Source organism: Belonocnema kinseyi, chromosome 1, assembly GCF_010883055.1.
Source record: "Belonocnema kinseyi isolate 2016_QV_RU_SX_M_011 chromosome 1, B_treatae_v1, whole genome shotgun sequence".
In the NCBI taxonomy this organism is placed as follows: domain Eukaryota; kingdom Metazoa; phylum Arthropoda; class Insecta; order Hymenoptera; family Cynipidae; genus Belonocnema; species Belonocnema kinseyi.
This window is the reverse complement of record NC_046657.1, coordinates 97,373,015-97,394,931: the sequence shown is the minus strand read 5'-3', so window position 1 is coordinate 97,394,931 and position 21,917 is coordinate 97,373,015. Positions and strand designations below refer to the sequence as shown.

Genomic DNA, 21,917 nt, shown 5'->3' with positions numbered 1-21,917 from the left:
GCCGTTGGAATTGATTGTTGAAATATATTTTTTTACATCTTTTATTATTAAGCTTTGTACTTAAACGTAGTTTTCTTTCGACTCTTGCATTTCTTAAAGTTTAAGACCGATCTTTTATGTATAAAAAAAGTTGGAACGTTCAAAAAATGTTGAGGTTCAGAAAAAGGATGAAATAATTTTCAGAGAAGATCCTACCAAAATGCAGTACCTAAACGTACTTTATTGTACTCTAATACATTTCCCAAAGTTTCAGCTCGATATTTTATTTACAAAAAAAGTTCTTAGGTTCAAAAAAACATTCAGTGAACTGAAAAACTGTAGTCGGTAATATAGGTATTTAGCTGTGTCACGTGCCCTTAAGGTATAGTTTCTTAAAAAAGCCTCTTCAATTTTTATGTGGCTTTACTATTATATGTTTTTTGTACATTTTAATTTAATTTAGTGTCACACGTCATTATTACTTTTAAAAATTGACATTAAACTATTGACAGATGTTTGACTCCAAAATTAAATATTCTTGTTTTTTTACAAGATAATAAGCGCAGGTAAATCTGATTTCTTTTACTTTGAAAAAATTGTAATAATTCTCGGTTGTAAACGGGAATTTTCGTCAAGAATGATAATTTTGACTCACAACAGGGATAAGGAACCAGAAAATTAAATTAAGTAAACAAAATTGGTTTCTAAACTATTTAATCAGTTTTACAAGTATTACAACCAATCTTCATAAAAAATGCAACACGGACCACTTTTTCTAGCAAAATTTGTATTTTTCTTTCTTGCTTTATTTTATCGACTAACGCAGCATAATTTTAATCCTACTCGCTAAAAATTGTACTGTTTTATGAACCAATTCAAGAACTGTTTATTTCGATTTTTATTATTACAAATTTAATTATTTGGTGGTGATATAGTTAATATGTTTAAGAATATCCTGTAATAGTTTATCAAAGCTTTCTGAATTAAAAATATTAATTATTAATTAATATTAAATAAATTATTTATGAATAAATAAGGTACACGAATTCAGAATTCAGTATGTTGAAAATGTAAAAACTGGAGACAGAAGTTGTTACCCAATATAAAATTCGAACAGTTACAAAATATAAAGTACTTTTTGAATAAGTACTAGAAGGTGAACACTTTTGTTGAAATGTACATAGTTAAATACCTAATTTAGAAAATGTAATATTTCAAATCCATCAACTGCAATGTTAAATGTTCTAATTTGAACAAGTTTTAATTTGAGTTTAAGAGCACTGAAGAGTAGGGCGGAGTAAAAATGCTAAAATAAATCAAATCGTTGGAGCTAAGGAAAAAAAACTTGTGAGTTGGCATTCGACAAAAGTGAAGATAACTTAAATTAGTATTTAACGATTTTGAATCAAAAATATTTAATATTGGTTCAAAAATTATGACGAATTTGATAAATATACAGATTTTACTAGTGAACCATAATACAAAATGGAACCGCTGGCGATCAAAAAAGGTGATACGTCCGAAACGCCGTCGTTTTAGTTGGCACCTGGGACATATTTTTTTTCAGGTGAAGTTTTAATTTTTTAATAATACATCCCAGTAGGAAATTTTATTGCGCATATTCTCAGTCCTGTAAATAAATCTGATGAAAATGTTACTTTTTTATGCAATCGCAAAATACGAATTTCTTGTGCTCAATTCGCCAAAAGTTCTACAATAATAGGAATTTTGTAATAAAAATTTCAGAAAATATGCACCACCATTTAGTGAAACTAATGTTATTTATAGAATTTTAATGAATTGTCACTAAACATTTTTTAACGATTTTTATTCTTTTCGTGCCTTACATTAGATATTGAAAGTTTCAAACGCTTCGGGAGTCGATAGAATTTTCAGAAAATTGAAATTAATGTTCACCTAAACTTTTGTTAGGACCCAAGGAAGATTTTTGGGAAATATCAGGCAATTGTGTTTTATAGTTTTAAAGTCACAATTGATTTAAGATCTCAGCGCTGTCCCGTACGCGTGCTAGTTCGTTCTGCAATACGACTAAAATTACGAGATTTAACAATAAATTTTTTGCCCAATAACAATGGTTTGAAAATGTGCGAAAACATGTTTTTTTTTATTGAGTCATATGCACATATTTTGAATAAGTTGAACATGTCGAATTAAAAAATTTTAATTGTAAATTTAAAAAAGACAACATAAGATATAAACCGATTTCAAAATTTTTTCTTTACTTCTTTTGGATGTCGACCCACAAATTGTCATTCCTCAGCTGAAACGATTCGAATAATTTCAGTATTTTTACTTTGCTCTACTGAAGAGTGTAATTTTAAATTTCCATTGAAAGTATTAATTATAATAAGGAAGAAATTACAAATCTTACAAAGAAATATTTATGAGAACGATGTTAAATATATTAAAATGGTGTATTTATCTCATTTTATTTTTTCTCTGACTTTTTTATATCACTGTCAATAGATTTCCAAAGACCTGAGTGTATAGCCAATTATTAAAAATAAATTCTTTAATTGCAGAAATCATTGAAAATTATTGAAAAAGATAACATTTCCCATAAAAAGATTGTTTTTTCTTTTTGACGTATAAAAATAAATGTTTAATCTTCCCCCTATTTCCCGCCTTTTTCGTGATAAAATTACCCTATTTACCCCTTTTTGAGCACCTTTTGCGCTGTGATCACTTTAATTAAAGGTTGTTATAAGAATATTATAATAATTATTATTTGAGACTAATCAATTGACCTGTATTATTAATGCTGAAATTTGTATTATTGATGCTGATTTATTGTTGCTGAAATTAATTTGAAAAATATTTATCAACTGATTTTTAATTTAGGATCAGGAACATCTGAAGCCGCAGATCGTCCACACTCTTTCCAATGCAGAACTTTACTGCATGGCGTTGGCCAACATCTATTCTGACCCGAATTACCACAATCAAAATCATTCGGGTATTCTGCAGGCCCTGGCCAGAAAAGGCGTCTACGTATCGGAATCGAACACTCAGCTCACCGAAACAATTCTCATACAAAATTCACCGCTGAAGATGGTAATTATTACATTCAATTAAAACTTGTTCTAGAAATAAAGAATTTAAGAGTGTGGCCTCTGAACCGTGAAAACCGGAAAATAACAAGGAATTTTTTGAGGACGGGAAACCTGGACACGGCAATGAATTTATTTTTTAAAAGGGAATTTGTTAAAATTATTACTGTTAGTTTTAACTGAAACAAATCTTCGATTGAACGATTTCGTTTCGACGTTCATTAAAGTGGCTTATAATTCCAAATTGAAGGTTTGATTCGAAAATTCTATTGTGCAAGTTTCTTTAACTGTCTAAACATGTCTTCACATTTTTTTCTTCAAATGGAAAGCATTTATAGCGAATATAATTGAAATCCTTGTAATTTAATTAAGTTTTAAACTCAAATATAAAAATGTTACAATTAAAAATTTTATTTTGATATCTTCTAATTTGTACAATTTTTTATAATTTGGAGATTGTGTCTAATTTTGAAAGCTTTAATTTTAACAATATTAAAGGTTTCAGTTTGAAATTTTACAATTTTGACGGTTAAATTTCCAATTTTAAATGCCTGCAACTTAGAAATTGTTCGGAATCAGATTCAACAATTTGGAGATTCTTTTTTGAATTCTTAAAATTGCAAAATTTTCCGCTTTAAATGTTTAAATTTGAAAATTTAAATAAGCAGGAAAAATCTTTGATTCCGTAAAATGGATGGAAAAGAAGCATTCAAGCGTGAAAATGGACTATTTCGAGGGGAAAATTCCTCGGGCACGAGTGTATTTTATAAAAATAAACTGATATGAAAATATTGAAGTATTAAGGTAGTTGAAAGCTTTAAAAATTTCCATGCATTTGAGCTATAAGACATTTATTCAGGATTGCTACACATCAGGGAATTCTTCGAAAGTCAGGGAATTTTAAAAAAGGTCAGTAAAACTCAGGGAAATGTCAGTGATTTTTGAAATTGGGATTTTGTAGCAATCCTGAATGTTAAAAATTTAAATACTTTTCATTTTCACCACATTGTCGCTTTTCAGAACTCGAGCACTGCAAATTTTGACCGTTTTTAAAATCTCAGAGCTTAAAACTTGGACCCTTTAAAACCTCAACTTCTTAAAAGTGTGGACTTAGAATGGAAATTCCTAGCATTTCAATTTCGCGTAGAATAATATAGGTTAAATTTAAGTTAGTTTCAACTTCATTAACAATTTAAAATGGAGAATTTAAAAAATTTAATTTTTAATTTAACACTAATGTTAATATATTTTTAAAAAATTTAATTTATTTATATTTCTTAATAATGAGAGGTTCTGTTTAAGTGTGGATATCAGCCCTATCCAACTCACGTCCGTGAATATAGCACATTAAAAAAAAATGTTTTCTTTTTTAAGGGCATGTGACACAGCTAAATACCTATATTACCGACCTCACTTTATCCGTTCACTGAATGTTTTTTTTGAACCCAAGAACTTTTTTTGTAAATAAAATATCGAGCTGAAACTTTGGAAAATGTATTAGAGTACAATAAAGTACGTTTAGGTACTGCATTTTGGTAGGAACTTCACTGAAAATTATTTTATCTTTTTTCTGAACCTCGACATTTTTTGAATGTTCGAACTTTTTTTATACATAAAATATCGGTCTCAAACTAAAGACCTTGGCTATTAATGGACCCAAGTGGGGAACCTTACATAACGACTTCGTGAGGTTCTTCGCTTGGGGTGATTGCTAGAGAGATTGATCAGCAACCTGGGTGGGAGCAGTGTTGCGGAACGAACGTGTTATTTACTTAAATAGCACGAGAATTCTGGATCAATCTGAAAAATCTCTATCCCTTCCACACACTACTCCTTTCCCCTACCGAGTGAGTCACGCCTACCCCGAAAGGGAAATGGCTTAATGGTGTAATAAACTTTGATAAATGCAAGAGCCGAAAGGAAACTACGTTAAAGTACAAAACTTAATAATAAAAGATGTAAAAAAATATATTTCAACTATCAATTACATCGGCATCAGCCGGTAACGTTGTACACGAAAATACGAACCCTCTAGACCCTCGTCTAGTGGCCACCAGGGTTCGTATTTTCGTGTACAACGTTACCGGCTGATGCCAATGGAATTGATAGTTGAAATATATTTTTTGACATCTTTTATTATTAAGCTTTGTACTTTAACGTATTGTTCTTTCGGCTCTTGCATTTATCAAAATATGAGACCGATATTTTATGTATAAAAAAAGTTCGAACGTTCATAAAATGCCGAGGTTCAGAAAAAAGATAAAATAATTTTCAGTGAAGTTCCTACCAAAATGCAGTACCTAAACGTACTTTATTGTACTCTAATACATTTTCCAAAGTTTCAGCTCGATATTTTATTTTTAAAAAAAGTTCCTAGGTTAAAAAAAAGATTCAGTGAACTCATAAAGTGAGGTCGGTAATATAGGTATTTAGCTGTGGCACATGCCCTTAACGTGAATTCGTTTGGAATTTTTTGGCAATCAATTTTTATCGTTTGGACGTAAATATCCCAAAAAGTTATCGGCTTTCCAAAAATAAGATTTTAACGTCACACGTGAACTGTACTTTTAATAATTTCCAAAAATTCCTTGATAAATCATTTGGAAAGGTTGGAAAATCAATTTGTATCGCTTGGACGTGAAAATCCACAAAGTTATCGATTTTTCAAACAAACCTACAGTAAACTTCCACCTATTTTAACCATCGCCTATTCGAAATCCGCTATATACGCTTATTCGGAATCAAGCAGTTGCGTAAACTCCTATCGCGGTCCCTACATGTTGTATGGTCACTTCCGCGTTAGTGGCTGACCATTGAAAAAGAGGCCCGAAGAGCGGGAATCCCTCGTTGGTTTGAATTGATTATTTCAGTATGACGTAATGGAAATACAGACAACTTTTTTGAGAAAAAAAATCTAAATCTAAATTACAAAATGAAATTATAGAAAATTATCTTATAATTTTTTATCTTTCATCATAATATTATTTGAAATAATTATTATAAATAATTGTAGCAAAAAATTTTTTTTTTTTGTTTGTTTGGATACAAAGTTTTGCGAATTGAGAAATTTTCTGAAGAATTATACAACAATACTTTTCTTACATTGTTTCCATTATGGAATTTTCTTTTTATGGTATTTTGAATCTCTTATAGCACTAAAAATAATTAAGATCGTACTTAATGAAGGCACACCAATTCGTAATTGTGTCATCTGTTGTTTGGATTTGAATTTTCTCGGCATAAAGTACCTTTTGTTGCATTTTTTTTAGGAATGAAGAAAAATATTATATTTTCCTTCAATATCCGTTGTTTTTTCAAAGGTTTACATTTTTATTATTTTTAATGATAAATTATGAAAGGACGAATGGAAAGAAATTGAATAGATTTCAAAAAATAAGAATCAATATACAAATGTACTGATGGTAAAAAATATTTTTTTGCCAAAATATTAAAAAAAAGAAAGTTTCGCCTAATGCGATTGGTATTATTGTTTGGCCCTCGGCATGCAGACATCTTTCTAGGTGACGCGACGTCACGACTTGCGGCTTACGGCACACATTACAACGGACGGCGTGCCTTACAGCTCGTACTTGCAATCCAAATGTTTTCCAAATGAATGAAAAAAAAAGTTTGTAATTTGCAGTGCGACTATATATATATTTTTTTTTTTGAAATATCGACAAATTTTGGATTTTTACGCCCAAACGATAAAAATTTATTTCCAAACGTTATCAAACGATTTCCAAACGATTCATCAAGGAATTTTTGAAAAACATTAAAAGTGCAGCGCAAGTGTGAGGTTGGTATCACAGCATTTTTAAAAAGCCGGTAACTTTTTGGCTTTACACGTCCAAATGATAAGAATTAGTTTCCAAACAATTCCAAACGATTTCCGAAAAATTTTCGTAAACATATGAGTTGCACTTGGTGGCGCCAAAAATTCCCGACAGAGAGCGCGGCCGAGCATCGGCCCTGTTTGAAGATTATCTCGTATGGTATATTGTATAAATAATATATCAAATTTTATTTTTCAATCAAAAAAAAATTATTGTAACTAGTACAGTAGATTAACAAAAATTAAATAATATTTTTATTGAAAAAATCTGAAGAAAAATAGTGACAAGGATAGAACAAAACATTTGAACTACGTATAGTTTTACATACAGCGCGTATCAATATAAATTAAATTAAAAAAAAGCACCTCCAAGAGCACCGATGATCAGGGCGACAATTACGAACATGTTTCGTTTCTTGAAATCAAGAAGATCTATGTCAGACCTCGAGTGCGCAACAGAAACAATTGTCGAGAATATGAAGTTCCAGTATATGCGGCACTTCTTATTTTCGATATTTAACTTTATTTCCCTAGGAGCATTAGGCGGAGTGGTATTTGACCAAGTAGATAGTATGTGTCCTAGATGTTTAAGGTGTCCATGAGACGTTCTGCAGCTATAATTGAGAATGTCTTGACACGCAAAAATGAAACCCTTCATGCCCGACTTCAATCCGGGTTATTTAAGAAAAGAAAACGTTAGCTCATACGAGAGCGACTGATCCTTCAAATTTATGTGGATGATGCCATACATCCTCTTGTCGAGGAGCTGTTCATGGAAAGTTTTCTCCTGTGATTTCTTAATCCGGGCTTTTAGGATTTCTGCTTTGTACGGAAACGCTCCTTTGGCCACTTCTGCTTGCTTCCTGACCATTTTTAGAAAAGGGTCTCATCCATTTGCGACTACATATGCTCTACCTAGAATATTCCTGTTATGAAGACATTCAAGATTCAGTATTCCGAGACTACATTGACGGCGTCAGGTGTAAAGTCGCAAAACAGAAGACTAAAGGTGCTTGCTGTTGTTCATGTGCATAACCTTTCATGACCCGATATCGAGAGATCTCAGTTCCTCCTTCTTCCATGGAATCACTCCAAATAAATAGAGTACTATCGGGACGTCAAGCATGTTCGTTGCAGATACTTTGTTCCTCGCCGATAGTTCGGAAGACCAAATCCATCGGATGAGATGTTTGTATCTACTTCGGAGAGTATCCTTTATAGATGTTACTTCCTGAATTCGGTTCCTTGGCACGTCCAGGTATGTATAGATCTCTCCAGCGCGAAAGTGTCCTATAGCGTTTCCTTCGACGAGATCAGAGTTTTCGGGGATGCCATCAAGTTTTCCGCGCTTCAAGTAAACCTTAGCACATTTTTCTAACATAAACTCCATTTCAATTTCCTGGGTTAATTTCTGAAGAATCTCTAGAGGTAAATTGAGTAGCTTTTTATTTTTAGTATAAATCTAAGGATCATCCACGTAAAATACTTGAGGTAAAATCTTTTGAGGTTGAACAGTCTGAAACTGATGCCTTTCTTCGACCGTTATAAATTTCCATTCAATATTTTAGCAAATTAGCCCTTAAAGACACCTCTCTGAAAGGTGACATTATTAGTTGTCGCTCGATGTTTTCCAGATAAGAACTAAACTTTAAGCTTTCCAGCAAACTGATGATAAGTCTATGGGAGATTGAATCGAAAGATTTTTGGTAATCATTCCAGGCCATCGATAGGTAGCACTGGTAGGATGTTGTGTCTTTGCATGCACATCTATCGATGTTCAGGTTCTTCTGACATCCTGCTTCGCCTTTCTTTGAGCCGCGTTGTTCGTACATCTCTCAGGACACAGGTCCGATTGTCCGAACAATCCTATCATTTAGGATAGCCGTGTAGATCAAGTGATGGCCTGTAATTCTTAGGGTCAACTAAGTTGCCTATTTTCCATGTGGTCCCGGAGCGGAATAATTCTTCATGCCTCTTAATACTGTTTTCAACTCGTCGGTACTGATGTGTGGGCATTCCTCCTCGTGTGTTATGAAGGCAATGCGCAGCTCCTTCAAGCTATTTATTTTCACTGAGTCTTTTTTTTAGTGGATGCTGGACTTTGTAGGCTTCTCCAAAATGCTTTGATCTGCTGTGGTTTGGGCGGATTGTCGAGAGTAACTGGAAGATCTTGGGAGAGTCGAGATGGGTCAGAAAAAAACTTCAGGTAGTACCCATATTTTGTCAACAATATGCTGCCTGATAGTTAGCAGGTTTGATTTGTTGAGTATTTGATGACGGATCCATAGTTCGCGCGTGAACTTTCAAACCTTGGCGGTGAACTTCCTACCAGATGTTATGTAGTTAAATCAGACACTGAATGCGGGATGCGTACTGTCTTGTCCAGCCTATCTTTGTGCTGAGTTGATGCATTCGCCTTTTGGTCTTATAATCAGCTATTGGTTTTCTTTTACGGTTTGCATACACTGAAGCTGTCGCTGCATTATACACATTACAATTGATAGACCAGAGGTCGGATTCTTTGGAAAAATCTTTACGAATCTCATCATCTAGTTCAGCCAGATCTTAGAGAAACCTGGATTTTGATGTTTTTCTTGGTCCGGAAGTATCGCTCTTCCTCTATTGGATGTCAGCACGTAATTACAAATAGGAAACTCATATTCAGAAAATGTAAATATAAGCAAAATATTATTATTTCAAAATGTATGATAAATAGTAAATGATGCATTTCATTTTTGCATCAAACTTACTTTTATTAATAAAGAACAAAAGTAATATTTTCCGTAGCAAACAGTGAACTGTATCCACTGATTTTATAATTAGGAACATTGTTTTTAGATAGTATAATTACAGTGGACAATCGCTTTGATTAAACCAATCACATTTTTAAAGCTATATTCTTCGCAAGAAACATCAAATCATACATCCTAACAAAAGCATTTAATATTGAATAATTTGAAATTTCGAGAGATTGACATTAAAAAATAATGTTAATCAGCCCTCAGGATAAAAAAAAAATTTAGACTGAAATTTTGTAAATTGAACAATTATCACAATAATGAGAATTGAATATTTTCAGATAAGAATTTGGAAAATCGGATCATTGATAATTCAAACGAATTTAAATTGTATTATTTCTAATTGAAGGTGTCAACATGAAATACTTTTATTTTCAATTGAATCACGAAATTGAATGATTTGTGATTAAAATTTCGAAAACAGGACAATTTTATATTGATAAAAATGGAAAATTTTGAGATTAACATTTTTGAAAGTGGATCATTTTAAATTCAAAAACTAAAATTGTATTAGTCATAATTAAAAGCTTTCAAAATTAGAAAGTTTACATATTGAAAACTTTTGAATTTGAATAATTTTCAATGCGAAGCGATTAAGATTTGACAATTTAAAATTATAAACTAAATTGAATGTTTGAAAGTCAAAGTTTCTGAAACTCTAGAATTTAACCTTTGTATTATAATAATTGTAATTTTCACTGTTCAAATAAAAACATTTTCAATTATAAAACTTAAAAATTGAAATATTGCACAAAAAAGTTCAAAAGTTTTCACCAAATTATGTATAATGATCGCAATGTAAAAGGGAATAATTGAGTAGGTATAAAAATGGAATAAATGAATTTTAAATATTTAGTAGCATTAATTTTTTATTTGCAATGTTTTCCGATTTAAAATTACTTTTTATTTCTAATATTTTTTGCCATTTGGAACTGTGAAGTTTTTTTCGTAAAAAACTTTGTCTCGTCAATTTTAATAGTAAATTACATTTTTTTATATGTAATAACAATTAAAAATTATTAAATTTCAGAATCTTTGACTTTCAAATACTTAATTTAGTTTGAAATTTCTAATTGTTAAATTTTAATTGCTTCAAAATGTAAATCATTTAAATTCAAAAGTTTTCAATTTTATGTTCTTAGATTTTGTACGCTTTTAATTAAAAATAATAGAATATAAAGTCCTTTGGATTTTAAATGAACCGATTTTCAAAATTATTATCTGAAAATATTCGATTTTTCTTAATTTTAAATTGTCCCATTCTCAAAATTTTAATCTGAAATCATTCAATTTCGCTATATATTATATTCCGCAATATTATTATTATTATTATTATTATTGCCGTCCTTATCTAAATTAATTTTGAAACTATATTTGGAGGTGAATTATTTTTTCATAATTATATTATTAATTTAGTTATTACTTTAATTATTATTCATTTTTTTTATTATTTAATATACTTTGACGCATTGTGTGGAAAACTATACGTAGCTCAATTTTTTTCTATCCCTGTCGTTATTTTTAAATGCCTATTAATAGATTGGAATAGTTTCACCATTATTATTTTTTTAATTAAAAAATTAAATTTTATAAATTATTTGTACAATGTCTCATACGATATAATGTTAAAGCAGGACTGATGAGCGGTCAGGTTTTCTGACTCGATATTTTGGCACCACCAAGTGCAAGGCATATATTTACAGATGCGTGTCATTCAAAGGCACTTAATTATCGAAATAATCTTCAACCCTAAAGATACTATAATTATTTTTAATACTAGCACATGTGTTTGCTTCTTTTTAGTCAGCGCATATGGCTGTGATAGAAGGATTGATGGTCCTTTATGCGAAGGAAGTAGTGACCGGAGATCGAGTAGCATCGGCAATCAGAAGATTCGATCCTCAGGCCAGAGTAGAAGTTCCAGCTGACCACGAGAGGGGACTTTTGCTCTGGATAAGCCACGCTTCGCATGCACTGATTGCCAAAATCCAAACCGAGGAGGGCGCTGGGGATAAAACGCGACTGCCAGAGCTTCCAGCAGCCAAAGACTTTCAGTCGCTGTGCGATGGCGTCGGGTTGGCTGCAGTGGTTGCATTTTACTGTCCTGGAGAACTTAATTGGATGGATATTCGAGTCTCGAAAAGGCCATCGGTCGCTGATGCTCTTCACAATTTGTCACTGGTGCACACCTTCTGCACTAGGTGTTTGCCTTATTCCACTTTTCACATGCAACCTGAAGACGTCACCTACATGAGAGGGTAAACCACTTTTCATTTCAATAATAGGCTTTATTTCCTAAGATAATTTTTTTCAATTTCATCAGTATTATTATCAGGTTTCAGCTTTATATTACACAAAACACCACTGCGCAGCTATAAGTATCGCAGAAGCCTACTGAGCAGGCATAGGTTACACAACATTCTACTGTACATTGCACACCTGTGCAGTAGTTTTCTGCGCATGCGTATACGTTGTTTCAAACGAAGAGATTCCCTGTCAAGTTATAAATGCCTAAAATTAAATTTTAAACCTTTTTTTCCAGATCGATGAAACAAAATTTGGTCGTTTTCCTCGCCGACATGTACAACGTCTTGGAAATCCATCCTGCCAAGTGTGTGCGATACCCTGGAGAGGATAGAGCACATCAGTTTTTAGATGGTAAGTACGGTTCGGGTATTGAATGGTAAGGGTGACCATTTGATAAAAGTGATATTGATAATGCAGTTATTATTATTTAATAATTTAATTGGGAACTCATACCTAAAAAGAAGTAGAAAGTAATTGTAATGATGGTGGCGGGATCTGATTGGTGAAGGCCACCGTGCTAAAACAAGAGACCCACATCTGTTGTAACTTATTTCTTTCCTTACAATTATGATTTCTTTCATGGAATCCCGTTTTAACAGCAGATATATCTTTTCTTATCCTCTCTCTTTTTTCTCAAGATTATCTGCACTTAAAACGGCACAATGCTTCTTATCAGTGTCGATACGCACAATCTTCAATCGTTGAATACATATCCACAAATTTATCGACCCTCGAATTTTTATATACCTATTCATCCTAGATTCAAAAGAATTGGATATTGACGTATGTTTTAAGAACATTCAAGGGTCGACATTTTAGAGCAAATCACCCCTAAAATAAATCCACTTTAAGAGGGAAGGGTGAAAATAAAACGCTTAGACGCACTGGAGCAAACTGTGGTATCCACAAATTTGTAATACTTGCGTATATATATTTTTATGGCATAACCTTCTTGACGCTTACCAACAACGCTATTCTCGCCTCCTTCTTTCGTCAACTTCTGACACGGTGCGGGTGACATGACGATTTTCGGGTGCAGCCTGCCCGCGCAATAGTCACGGCGTAGCTCATAAACGAAGCCTACCGCAGTCTGTCACTCCGATTCCTGATTTGAGAAGCAACCTCTCCATATCCGCGCCAGGTTTCACAGGTACCCACACCTTACGAAAGCACTCCTGAAAAAATTATATCTTTTTTTTTGTCTTCAAAACTTTCGACGAATGCCGGAAACAAAGTCCTTCCGCTTTTAACATCCATACTTCACGCTTCCAATTCGAAGATGTCCAAGTTAAGGCGCTTTTATATAAATATATATATATATCAGTGACTTCAATTTCCGAAGCTTTCAAATGCTTGAGATACAATGAAAAAACAATATCGTTTTTTGAATTTCGCGCCACAAAACCATGTGTAACCGTTGACATAACCTCTAATTTTCATGATTCTGGCGCGAAATTTAAATTGAAATGTTTTATTGTTGCTTTGAAAAATTGCAAGCATTAATATCTTTTACTATTCGGCTACTACACAATTCTATTAAAAAGAAATGCTGCTCCTGTTGTTAAATTCACAAACACGCATTTTTTAATTTGAAATTCCAATTTTAAAAGTGACAACATAATTAAACATTTTTAAATTTAAGAACGATACAAAATAATCTTTTGAGGTTGAACAGTCTGAAACTGATGCCTTTCTTCGACCGTTATAAATTTCCATTCAATATTTTAGCAAATTATCGCTAATACAAAAAACATGTGAAAAACATATTTATTTTTTAATTGAAATCCTCATCCTCAACGTTTCCACCAACTCTGTGGTTCTTTTTCACAAGTCGATAAAACAAATCTATAATTTAAAAGGAAGAAATTTTAAAATTACGTACTTTTTGTCGTTATTAAAATACGAGTTTTACAAAAATATAGTAGTTATTGTCACATCTGACTCAAAAAAACATTGAAGTATTTATAAAAAAACTTTCTTAAAAAAAAACAGTCAAAGTAATAGTATTGTTTCGATTGAAGCCTTAAAGATTTTGTAAAGGCTTCAATAATTTATAAAAGTGTCGCATGATATCTGGTATGATGTTTACAGACGGATGGTACAAGATAAACTGACATGAAAGACAATAATTGAAGAGGTGATAAGGAGCAATTTTAATAAACCTCTGACGAAACGTGCACCAAGGCTTGAAAATAAAATATTATTGGAATCACTAATAAAAATGGAAATTTAATTTATAATTTGGTACATTTGATTTATATTAATTATTTCGGTTTTTAAATTTATTGAAATTTTGATATATTTATTGATATAAATTGATTCAATGATTTCCCTTAAAAATATTATTCTCCTTAGCCAAAATTGTTATGTTATGGGAAATTTAATTTTTAAAAAAGGTATAAAATTTAAAAAATATTTTCAAGAGTTAATAATCAAATAATTTCAAATTGCAAGGTTATATTTCAAATTTATAAAAGTAAATAATTATAAACTCTCACAATTAAAATCAAACAGTTTTACATTTGAAGCGTTTTAAATTTAAATTTTTTAAATAACAAGTCTTCAGGAGTGAATTATTTCAAAACGAAAGACTTCTGCACATCGACAATTGATTTCAAAACAATAGCACTCGGTATTTACCCTTTCTAACTTTTGAAAAAGGTTTTGAAACAAGAAAAACCAATATTGAAATTTGAATTTTACCTCCTTTCGAAGCGATTCTGGTACGAAGTTAAAGTTTTTAAATAAACCTTCGCTCGCTTTAAAAACTACGGGCAGTGTTTCTTTCAAGAATGTATGCGAATAAACATTTTTAGCGTCTTTTATAAATATATTTCCCAAAGTGGAAAAAATATATTTATCAATTTTATATTGTTATTCTAAATAAAAATAAAAGTCAGGAGTAGCTAATACAATCTTAAGCTTGGAGTAAATGATGTAGTTTTGGGAAGTGATTTGGGACTGCATGAATTTCTTTCACTTTTCCTGAAAATCTTAACACACTGAAGAAAGCGTTGCTTTTGTTCCTAGTTTGCCAATTTATTTTTGTTTCCTTGATTTTATTTTTGCATGATTTTGTTTTCGGAGCCATTTTCGAAAGCATGAATCGAATTGAAACGAAGGACTTTTGCATTCGATGAGGCACACTCCCATCTTGAGTTTTTTTTCTTCTTTTGCGATGTATTCCCTTTTTGTATAGTTGTCTTCTTGAGTTGTTTGATTTTGTTTTTTTAATGTTGTTTTTTCCTCCCTCTTACTCATCTTTAAATTCAAAATTAAATTCTAATTTATATGCAGATTAATTATTGAACAATTAATTTGCAGAAATTGTCTCATAATTATTAACCAGGATTTGTAACAAGTTATGAATGTCAACTTAAAAATTGTTAATGCTTATATACGAGAAAATTGTCATTTAATAAACTTTATGAGGAAATGAAGACAGTCTGACAGTGATGAAAAATATTAATCACATAAATAATGGTGTCAGTTAAGTTTTCTCGAGAAAATGGTTTAAGGGCAATGAAACAAAGCCGTAACCTCAAAATTGAATTGCCCGATTTTACTTAATAAATAGCAGAGGGTGCTTCCACTGTACTGTCCAATGCAAAAAATGTGTCACGAGAGTTGTAAACGGCCGTGCGGCGGCGCTAGTAGTAACTTTGTTTTACAAACCATATGGAAAATGCATAAAAATTACAAAATATATAAGAAAAACCCTTTTAAAATCATTTTTTCTACAGTGTTGAGTCAGGTAGTGAACGAGATTTATATACTTACGTATTATTTTCTTTAATATAGGAAAAAGCGGCACAATTGACACAATTCAAACAAACAAATTGCATGGATATTCAGAACTTATAAAAAATAAATAACGAATACACAAATGAATGAAAAAAAATTCCAAAAATATATATTATTATCAAATTATAAAATTTTCCAAATTTCAAATAACGACAAGATCTTTAATTCACAAACAATAAGATCTCGAATTTAAAAATATCCAAAACTAAAATTCTCCGACTTCAAGACCGATTTCTATAATAAATGAATTGTTAAATTCCTACAAATATTTCAATTCTCGAAATTTAGAACTGCGGAAAATAGTTAATTGATTATTAATTTATCAGCTATTAATATCGTTATAAATGAGGCAATCAATTTAATTAATCTTTAATTAATAATTTATTAATTATTTTCGGCAAATTTTAAATTTCGTTAAACTTAAATTTCAGAAATAGAAATATTTATAGGAATTTAACAATATATTTATTTTATAATTCGGCCATTTTTGTTCTCCATAATTTATGATTTTGTTATTCATTTATTTGTTAGTTTGTGTTAGTCCCGGATATTCAAACACTTTTAAATATAGTGATGAAGAACATCAGTTTTTATTAATTTTTATTAATTTTTTTTTACATTGCCGTTTTAAAATATAATTCTACTATATGATAAATATAGTTATTATACCTATAGATGATAAACAAGGAATATGATAAATCCTAAAATATTGTTTTCTATTACAATAAAATAACGAAATCTAAAATGTGATATTTTTTAAATCAGTTAGACGTTGTAACGAAGCTAAATTATTTTCAAATTTTTATGTCACTCTTAAAAAAAGACCATTAACGATTTTTTTTTGAGAACACTCAAATTAATCTAAAATTATTTTTCGAAGAGCTATAACAAATCCATGCTGATATTAAATTCAGAGAATTGAGAACAAGAAAGTAAGTATTATCACCTTGTTTTTAAATTGATGTAAATATAGTTTTCATAAGATTCTTGAGAAAATTTAAAAGATTTTCAAATATTTCAGGCTTGTCAAAAAAGAATCTAGAAGATTTTAAAGAATTTTTTTCATAATATAGGATTTTACGAAATATTATGAAAAATTCGAGTACGTTTTAAAGATGTTTAGAACTGTTAAAAGTTGGGAAGGAATCAAGAAATATTTTATACATTTTCGAAAATGTTTCCGAGTTTTCAGATATTTTTAATCTATTTAAAAGTGTTAAATTTCTGAAAATATTTTTAACTGACACGAATTTTTCTCAAAATTTACAAATATCATTTCAAATTAAAAAAAAAATTGCCTTACAATATTCAAAATTTTCTCAGAAATTTTAAGAAAATTTGTTTATGCTCTTGAAAACTTTTGAAATTCTTTTAAATTCTAGTGAATACTTCTTGTATTTATCCATTTTTTGTTCGTTTTTATTTTGGAATCTTACCAAATTGAAAAATTTTGCTTTAAAATCTTCGAAACTATTTTTAGAAATTTTAGGAAATCCTTTCTTATGTTTAAAAACATTTTCCAATTTTCTCTTAAAGTTCATTTTTCAAAAATTAAAAAATTATTTAAAATTTGCACACGAATATAAGAAAAATTCTTTTTTTTAATCTTGTCAGACGTTTTAAACCTTCTAATTTCTAAAAATGATTAAAATTTTTCTTGCATTTTTTATTTATTCTGCAAAATTAAAAAAATTTCCTTAAAATCTTTTCGATTCTTATTTGACTATTTTTGAAATCTTCCAAAATCTTTTGAAATAATATCTTCAAATTAATTTTTCGAAATAAGAAATTATTTTAATTTTTCTTAGGAACCTGAAAAAATGTCTTCCACTTTCCTGAAACTTTACAAAGTTTTTTAAAAATCTTTACAAGTTTTAATTATTTTTGAATCGTTTCAAAACTTTTGAATGTTGCTTAAACTCACTCAAATTTTTTCTAAACTTATGTAATATGGCAAAATTTTGCTTTAAAACCTTTCACACTTTTTAAAGATTTTAGGAAATAATTTAGAATTTTTGGTGATCCTTTTTCGGCTTTCTCTTGAAATTCCTTACCAAACAATCATTTAAAATTTTCCCATTCATTTTAGGAACTTTTTTTCACACCCTAGCAAAATACAGTTTACCTAAAAAATTTGTAAATCTTGAAAAATTGAAATTCTTTGAAAATAAAATCGAAACCATTTCTCCTCAGATCTTTCATAATTATCCAAAAGCTTTTCTTTTATTCTTTGTCTTCGGGTGTTCTCTGAGTTCACTTTTGCAGCCTGATTTCCATACTAAAGCGATAATTAATGGAAATGATTCGATAAAAAGAAAACAGAAAAACATTATTAGAAAAATCCACAGTGTCATTTTCACAATAATTACATAAATAAACCGTTTTTTAAATATTTTTTAAGAGTTTGTAACGGCTCTACATGACAAAAGACATATAACAGTTAAAACAAATAGAGAACAAAGTTACTACTAGCACCGCCGCATGTCCGTTTTTAACATATGGGCCATTTTTAATTCTCGGTGACAGGAGGCTGCTCAAAACAGAAGTAGGACCTAAGAATCTAAATAGATGTAGTTCTATTATTTATGGAGTAAAATGAGGCAATTTAATTTTCAGCTTAGCGCCTGGTTCCATTGCCCTTGAAAATAAATTATTTAGTAAGAGTTGCTACAGGTATGCAAAATGAAGAAATTTTTTTAATTTCCTTTATATTTAAATTCTGAACGCCTTTAAATAATGGCGCAAGATTAAAATTTGAAATTGTTGAATTATGAATTCTGTAGGATCTCTGACTGACAAATGTTTTGAGACAATAAAACTTCTTTCAAGATTTTTTTAGTGTTGATGAAATTCCTGTAGATAGTAGCAGTTTTTTCAAAACAATTTCTAAATCTATTCTCATGTTTAACGAATTTATGGATATTTTATTCTAGTTCCGAAACAAGTGTCATCCATGACGGTAAAAAAGTCCCAGTCTTTGCAGCAAACTGCCGAGAGCCATTCCACAGAAGAAAGGTTTGCACATTTATATAAAATCTTCTGAAAAATGTCAATATCAATTTATAAAATTATGCGAAAATAATTTTGTTAAATGCAATATTTATTTGGGAAAGATGAAAGATTGGAAGTATTATGATTGATGTTTCTTTTTTTTTTTTAATTTATCTATAGGAGAAATGACGAGAGTTTTGTGGTACATCGAGGAAAAGGAGTGCCGACTTTGATGTCTGTCGCTGATGAAAAGTCCGCAGCTAGAGCAGAAGCCGCTGGTCGGCCTAGTAACTGGGTGGATACGCGACGAAGTTCATACGGGGGCAGAAGATCGAGGAGAAATAGCATTACGGACGACTCTCAGCTCACTATTGAAAATTTTGGCGGGTCGCAGGTACTTTTTTGTCTAAACTCTTCGAAATTTTCTGACTTGCTCGGTTTTCTTGAATTGATCGAATTCTCCGAGATCTTTGAATTCCTTTAGTTTTTTTAATTCGTTGCAATTTTTTTTTTTTTTTTGAATTAATTGAATCCGTTTAATTATTCTATATTTTCGAAATGCAACGCCAGATTTGTCGTTTTAGACATGGAGCTGTGCAATTGATATCTTTTAAATACAATTTTTAATCTTGCAGGACAATCTGCACAATTTTGGAAGGAACCCCGACAAGGATGTGGGAGCTCAAGTGGGAAAGTGGAATCCGACGGAAGTAACACCGACGCTTCCAGCTCGTTCGAGTGTCCAGGATGTTTATGGAAGTGGCGTTCAGTTAATTCTCGCCGACAATGGTTACAATAATGAAGAACCTCCACCACCAAGGCTGAGAAGGCACGCTTCCAATTCAAGTATGGATAGCACTGGGCTCAAAAGCACTCTACAACATTCCAGCGAGATCGATAAAACCGACGGAGAAATCACGAAACTTGCAAGTTTCGCGAATCTTGGTAGGCAAACTGCCGAAAAGGTCATTAATTTTACTTATACGGAGCAGGAGAAAGAAGAGGCCCTTGCAAAATCAAATCTGGCGAATAAAAAACATGTTCAGACGAACGGAAATGGTCTCGCCGAAAAGAAAACGTCTTTTGCGACTCTGCCTAATACGACGACGTGGCAACAGCAAAGCAACCAACAAAATCAACAGAATGAAAATCAATCTGCTGGTAAGTCATTATTATTTATTGTATATTTTAGGTTATTTGAGTATAATTCCGGACAAATAATATCTGAAAAATTACAGGAATAGTAATTAGAAATTTTAACTTACGATTTGTCTCGAAAACGTTAAATTTGTTTTCCCCGCAGCGTTACAAAAAAACAAACTTTAATGTGCAGAATTCCGAAAAATAAAACCAAGAGGACAAAAAATAAAAAAGTAAAAAGAAATAAAAAAGGGAAGGAATGGGATGATTTGTTTGGTTGCCTTCTCATTTTTCTTTCCTCTTTTTTATATTTTGTCCAAAAAATAAATTTGTTCTTTTCTTTGTTAGGAAAATTTGTTTTCTCTTCTCAAACATGAGAGAATCGATACTAGCGATGATAGTCTTCGCAGAATTTGTTTATTTAATTTATTACTTGACGAGGAGGTCTGAAGTTGGCTTTGAAACATGTTAGAAAATATGCTTAAAGAATGTTGAAAGAACATGCTTGGAATAAGTGAAAGAATTTTGGAATAAGTGTGAGACAGGCGGTTCACTTATTTTCTTTTTTCAAACAAATTTTCAATTTTATATCTGTCCCGCGAAATATAAAAATATTTTCAAACACAAATAACTTTCTCTTGATTAATTTGATTAAATCAGAGTTTTCATGGTGTTTCTTCTTTTTGAATTGAAACAAAAATAAAAACACTTAACCCCAGCTTAGGCAGAATTTAAAATGAATTGGTGTTGATTCAAATTTAAAAATTTATAATAGATACATTCAAGATTAAAAAATGTAAAGTGAAGTCTTGGAAAATAAGAAATTTTTTGTAAATTTATAAATGATCAAATTGAAGCCTTGAATAATTCTAAATTGAAGCCTTGAATAATTCTAAATTGCAGCGTTCTGCTTTGAAGAATTGAACATTTTTTCGCGTGTAAAATAACCATTTTTTTGTGTAGAGTTGACCAGGAACCGAACTTTAAATGAACAGAATTAAAGTTTGGATTATCCTGCCTGTTTAACTTTTAAACAAATCTTTTAAACATAACTTCTGACAAAAATTTAAAGTCGTAAAGACAGAAGAATTACAAATTTCGGCCATTGAAAATGAAATAGGTTAGGGTGGGGTGAGATGAACCTAGTTGTTTTTTTACGTCATTATTTAAAATTGCTAATGCATTGATTGAAAGTAAGTCTTTATATATTCTACAAACATTTTCATTTTAATTTTCTCAAGATAAAAGTATATGTGGATTTAGAACCGAAAATAAAAATGTAACGCGCTTGGCTCACTGGGGCAGGGCCACTCAATTTAATGACTTATTATATATTATTTATAAGATGGAGGACTGTTAAGTTAGAGTATTTAAAAACTAAAACATATATTACAAATATTTTTCAAAAATTGTACGGAACGTTTAAAGTATTTAACGTTAGAATGATGCAATCCTTAATCATAACCTCTAACTAACTCTAAAAATCAGTCTCTTGTCACCGAGAGTTGAAAACGGCCCATGTGTTGAAAACAGCCATTTCGCGGCGCGAAACTTTGTTCTAGTTGTTTTGACGCTTATATGACTTTTGTCATGTTGAGTCGTTACCAACTTAAAAAATATATATCAAGAAAACAGTTTATTTATGTAATTATCGTGAAAAATGACACGGTGGATTTTTCTAATAGTGTTTTTCTATTGTTTTTTTTTTATCGAATCATTTCCATTAATTATCGCTCCAGTATGAAAATCAGGTTATAAAAGTGAACTCAAACACCCAAAGACAAAGAATAAAAGAGAAGCTTTTTAATAATTATGAAAGATCTGATGAGAAATGGTTTCGATTTTATTTTCAAAGAATAATTTTAAGTTTTAAAGATTTTAAAATGTGGGTTAAGGGCATGTGACACAGCTAAATACCTATATTACCGACCACAGTTTTTCAGTTCACTGAATATTTTTTTGAACCTAAAAACTTTTTTTGTAAATAAAATA

General features: G+C 30.7%; 1 protein-coding gene across 10 annotated transcripts in view; it reads left to right on the top strand.

Moving 5' to 3' along the window:
- The window catches only part of LOC117167741 (patronin), a 161,455-nt gene that overhangs the window by 71,223 nt on the left and 68,315 nt on the right, over positions 1–21,917 (top strand). For 9 of the 10 annotated variants that reach the window (XM_033353641.1, XM_033353007.1, XM_033353318.1 and 6 more), the window contains 7 exons: positions 2,842–3,054; positions 11,487–11,941; positions 12,226–12,341; positions 13,030–13,140; positions 18,728–18,809; positions 18,966–19,179; positions 19,421–19,946. In XM_033353641.1, coding sequence (XP_033209532.1) covers positions 2,842–3,054; positions 11,487–11,941; positions 12,226–12,341; positions 13,030–13,140; positions 18,728–18,809; positions 18,966–19,179; positions 19,421–19,946 — 1,717 coding nt within the window. The remainder of the gene's footprint in view (positions 1–2,841; positions 3,055–11,486; positions 11,942–12,225; positions 12,342–13,029; positions 13,141–18,727; positions 18,810–18,965; positions 19,180–19,420; positions 19,947–21,917) is intronic. The other variant, XM_033353233.1, reaches the window with a different exon arrangement.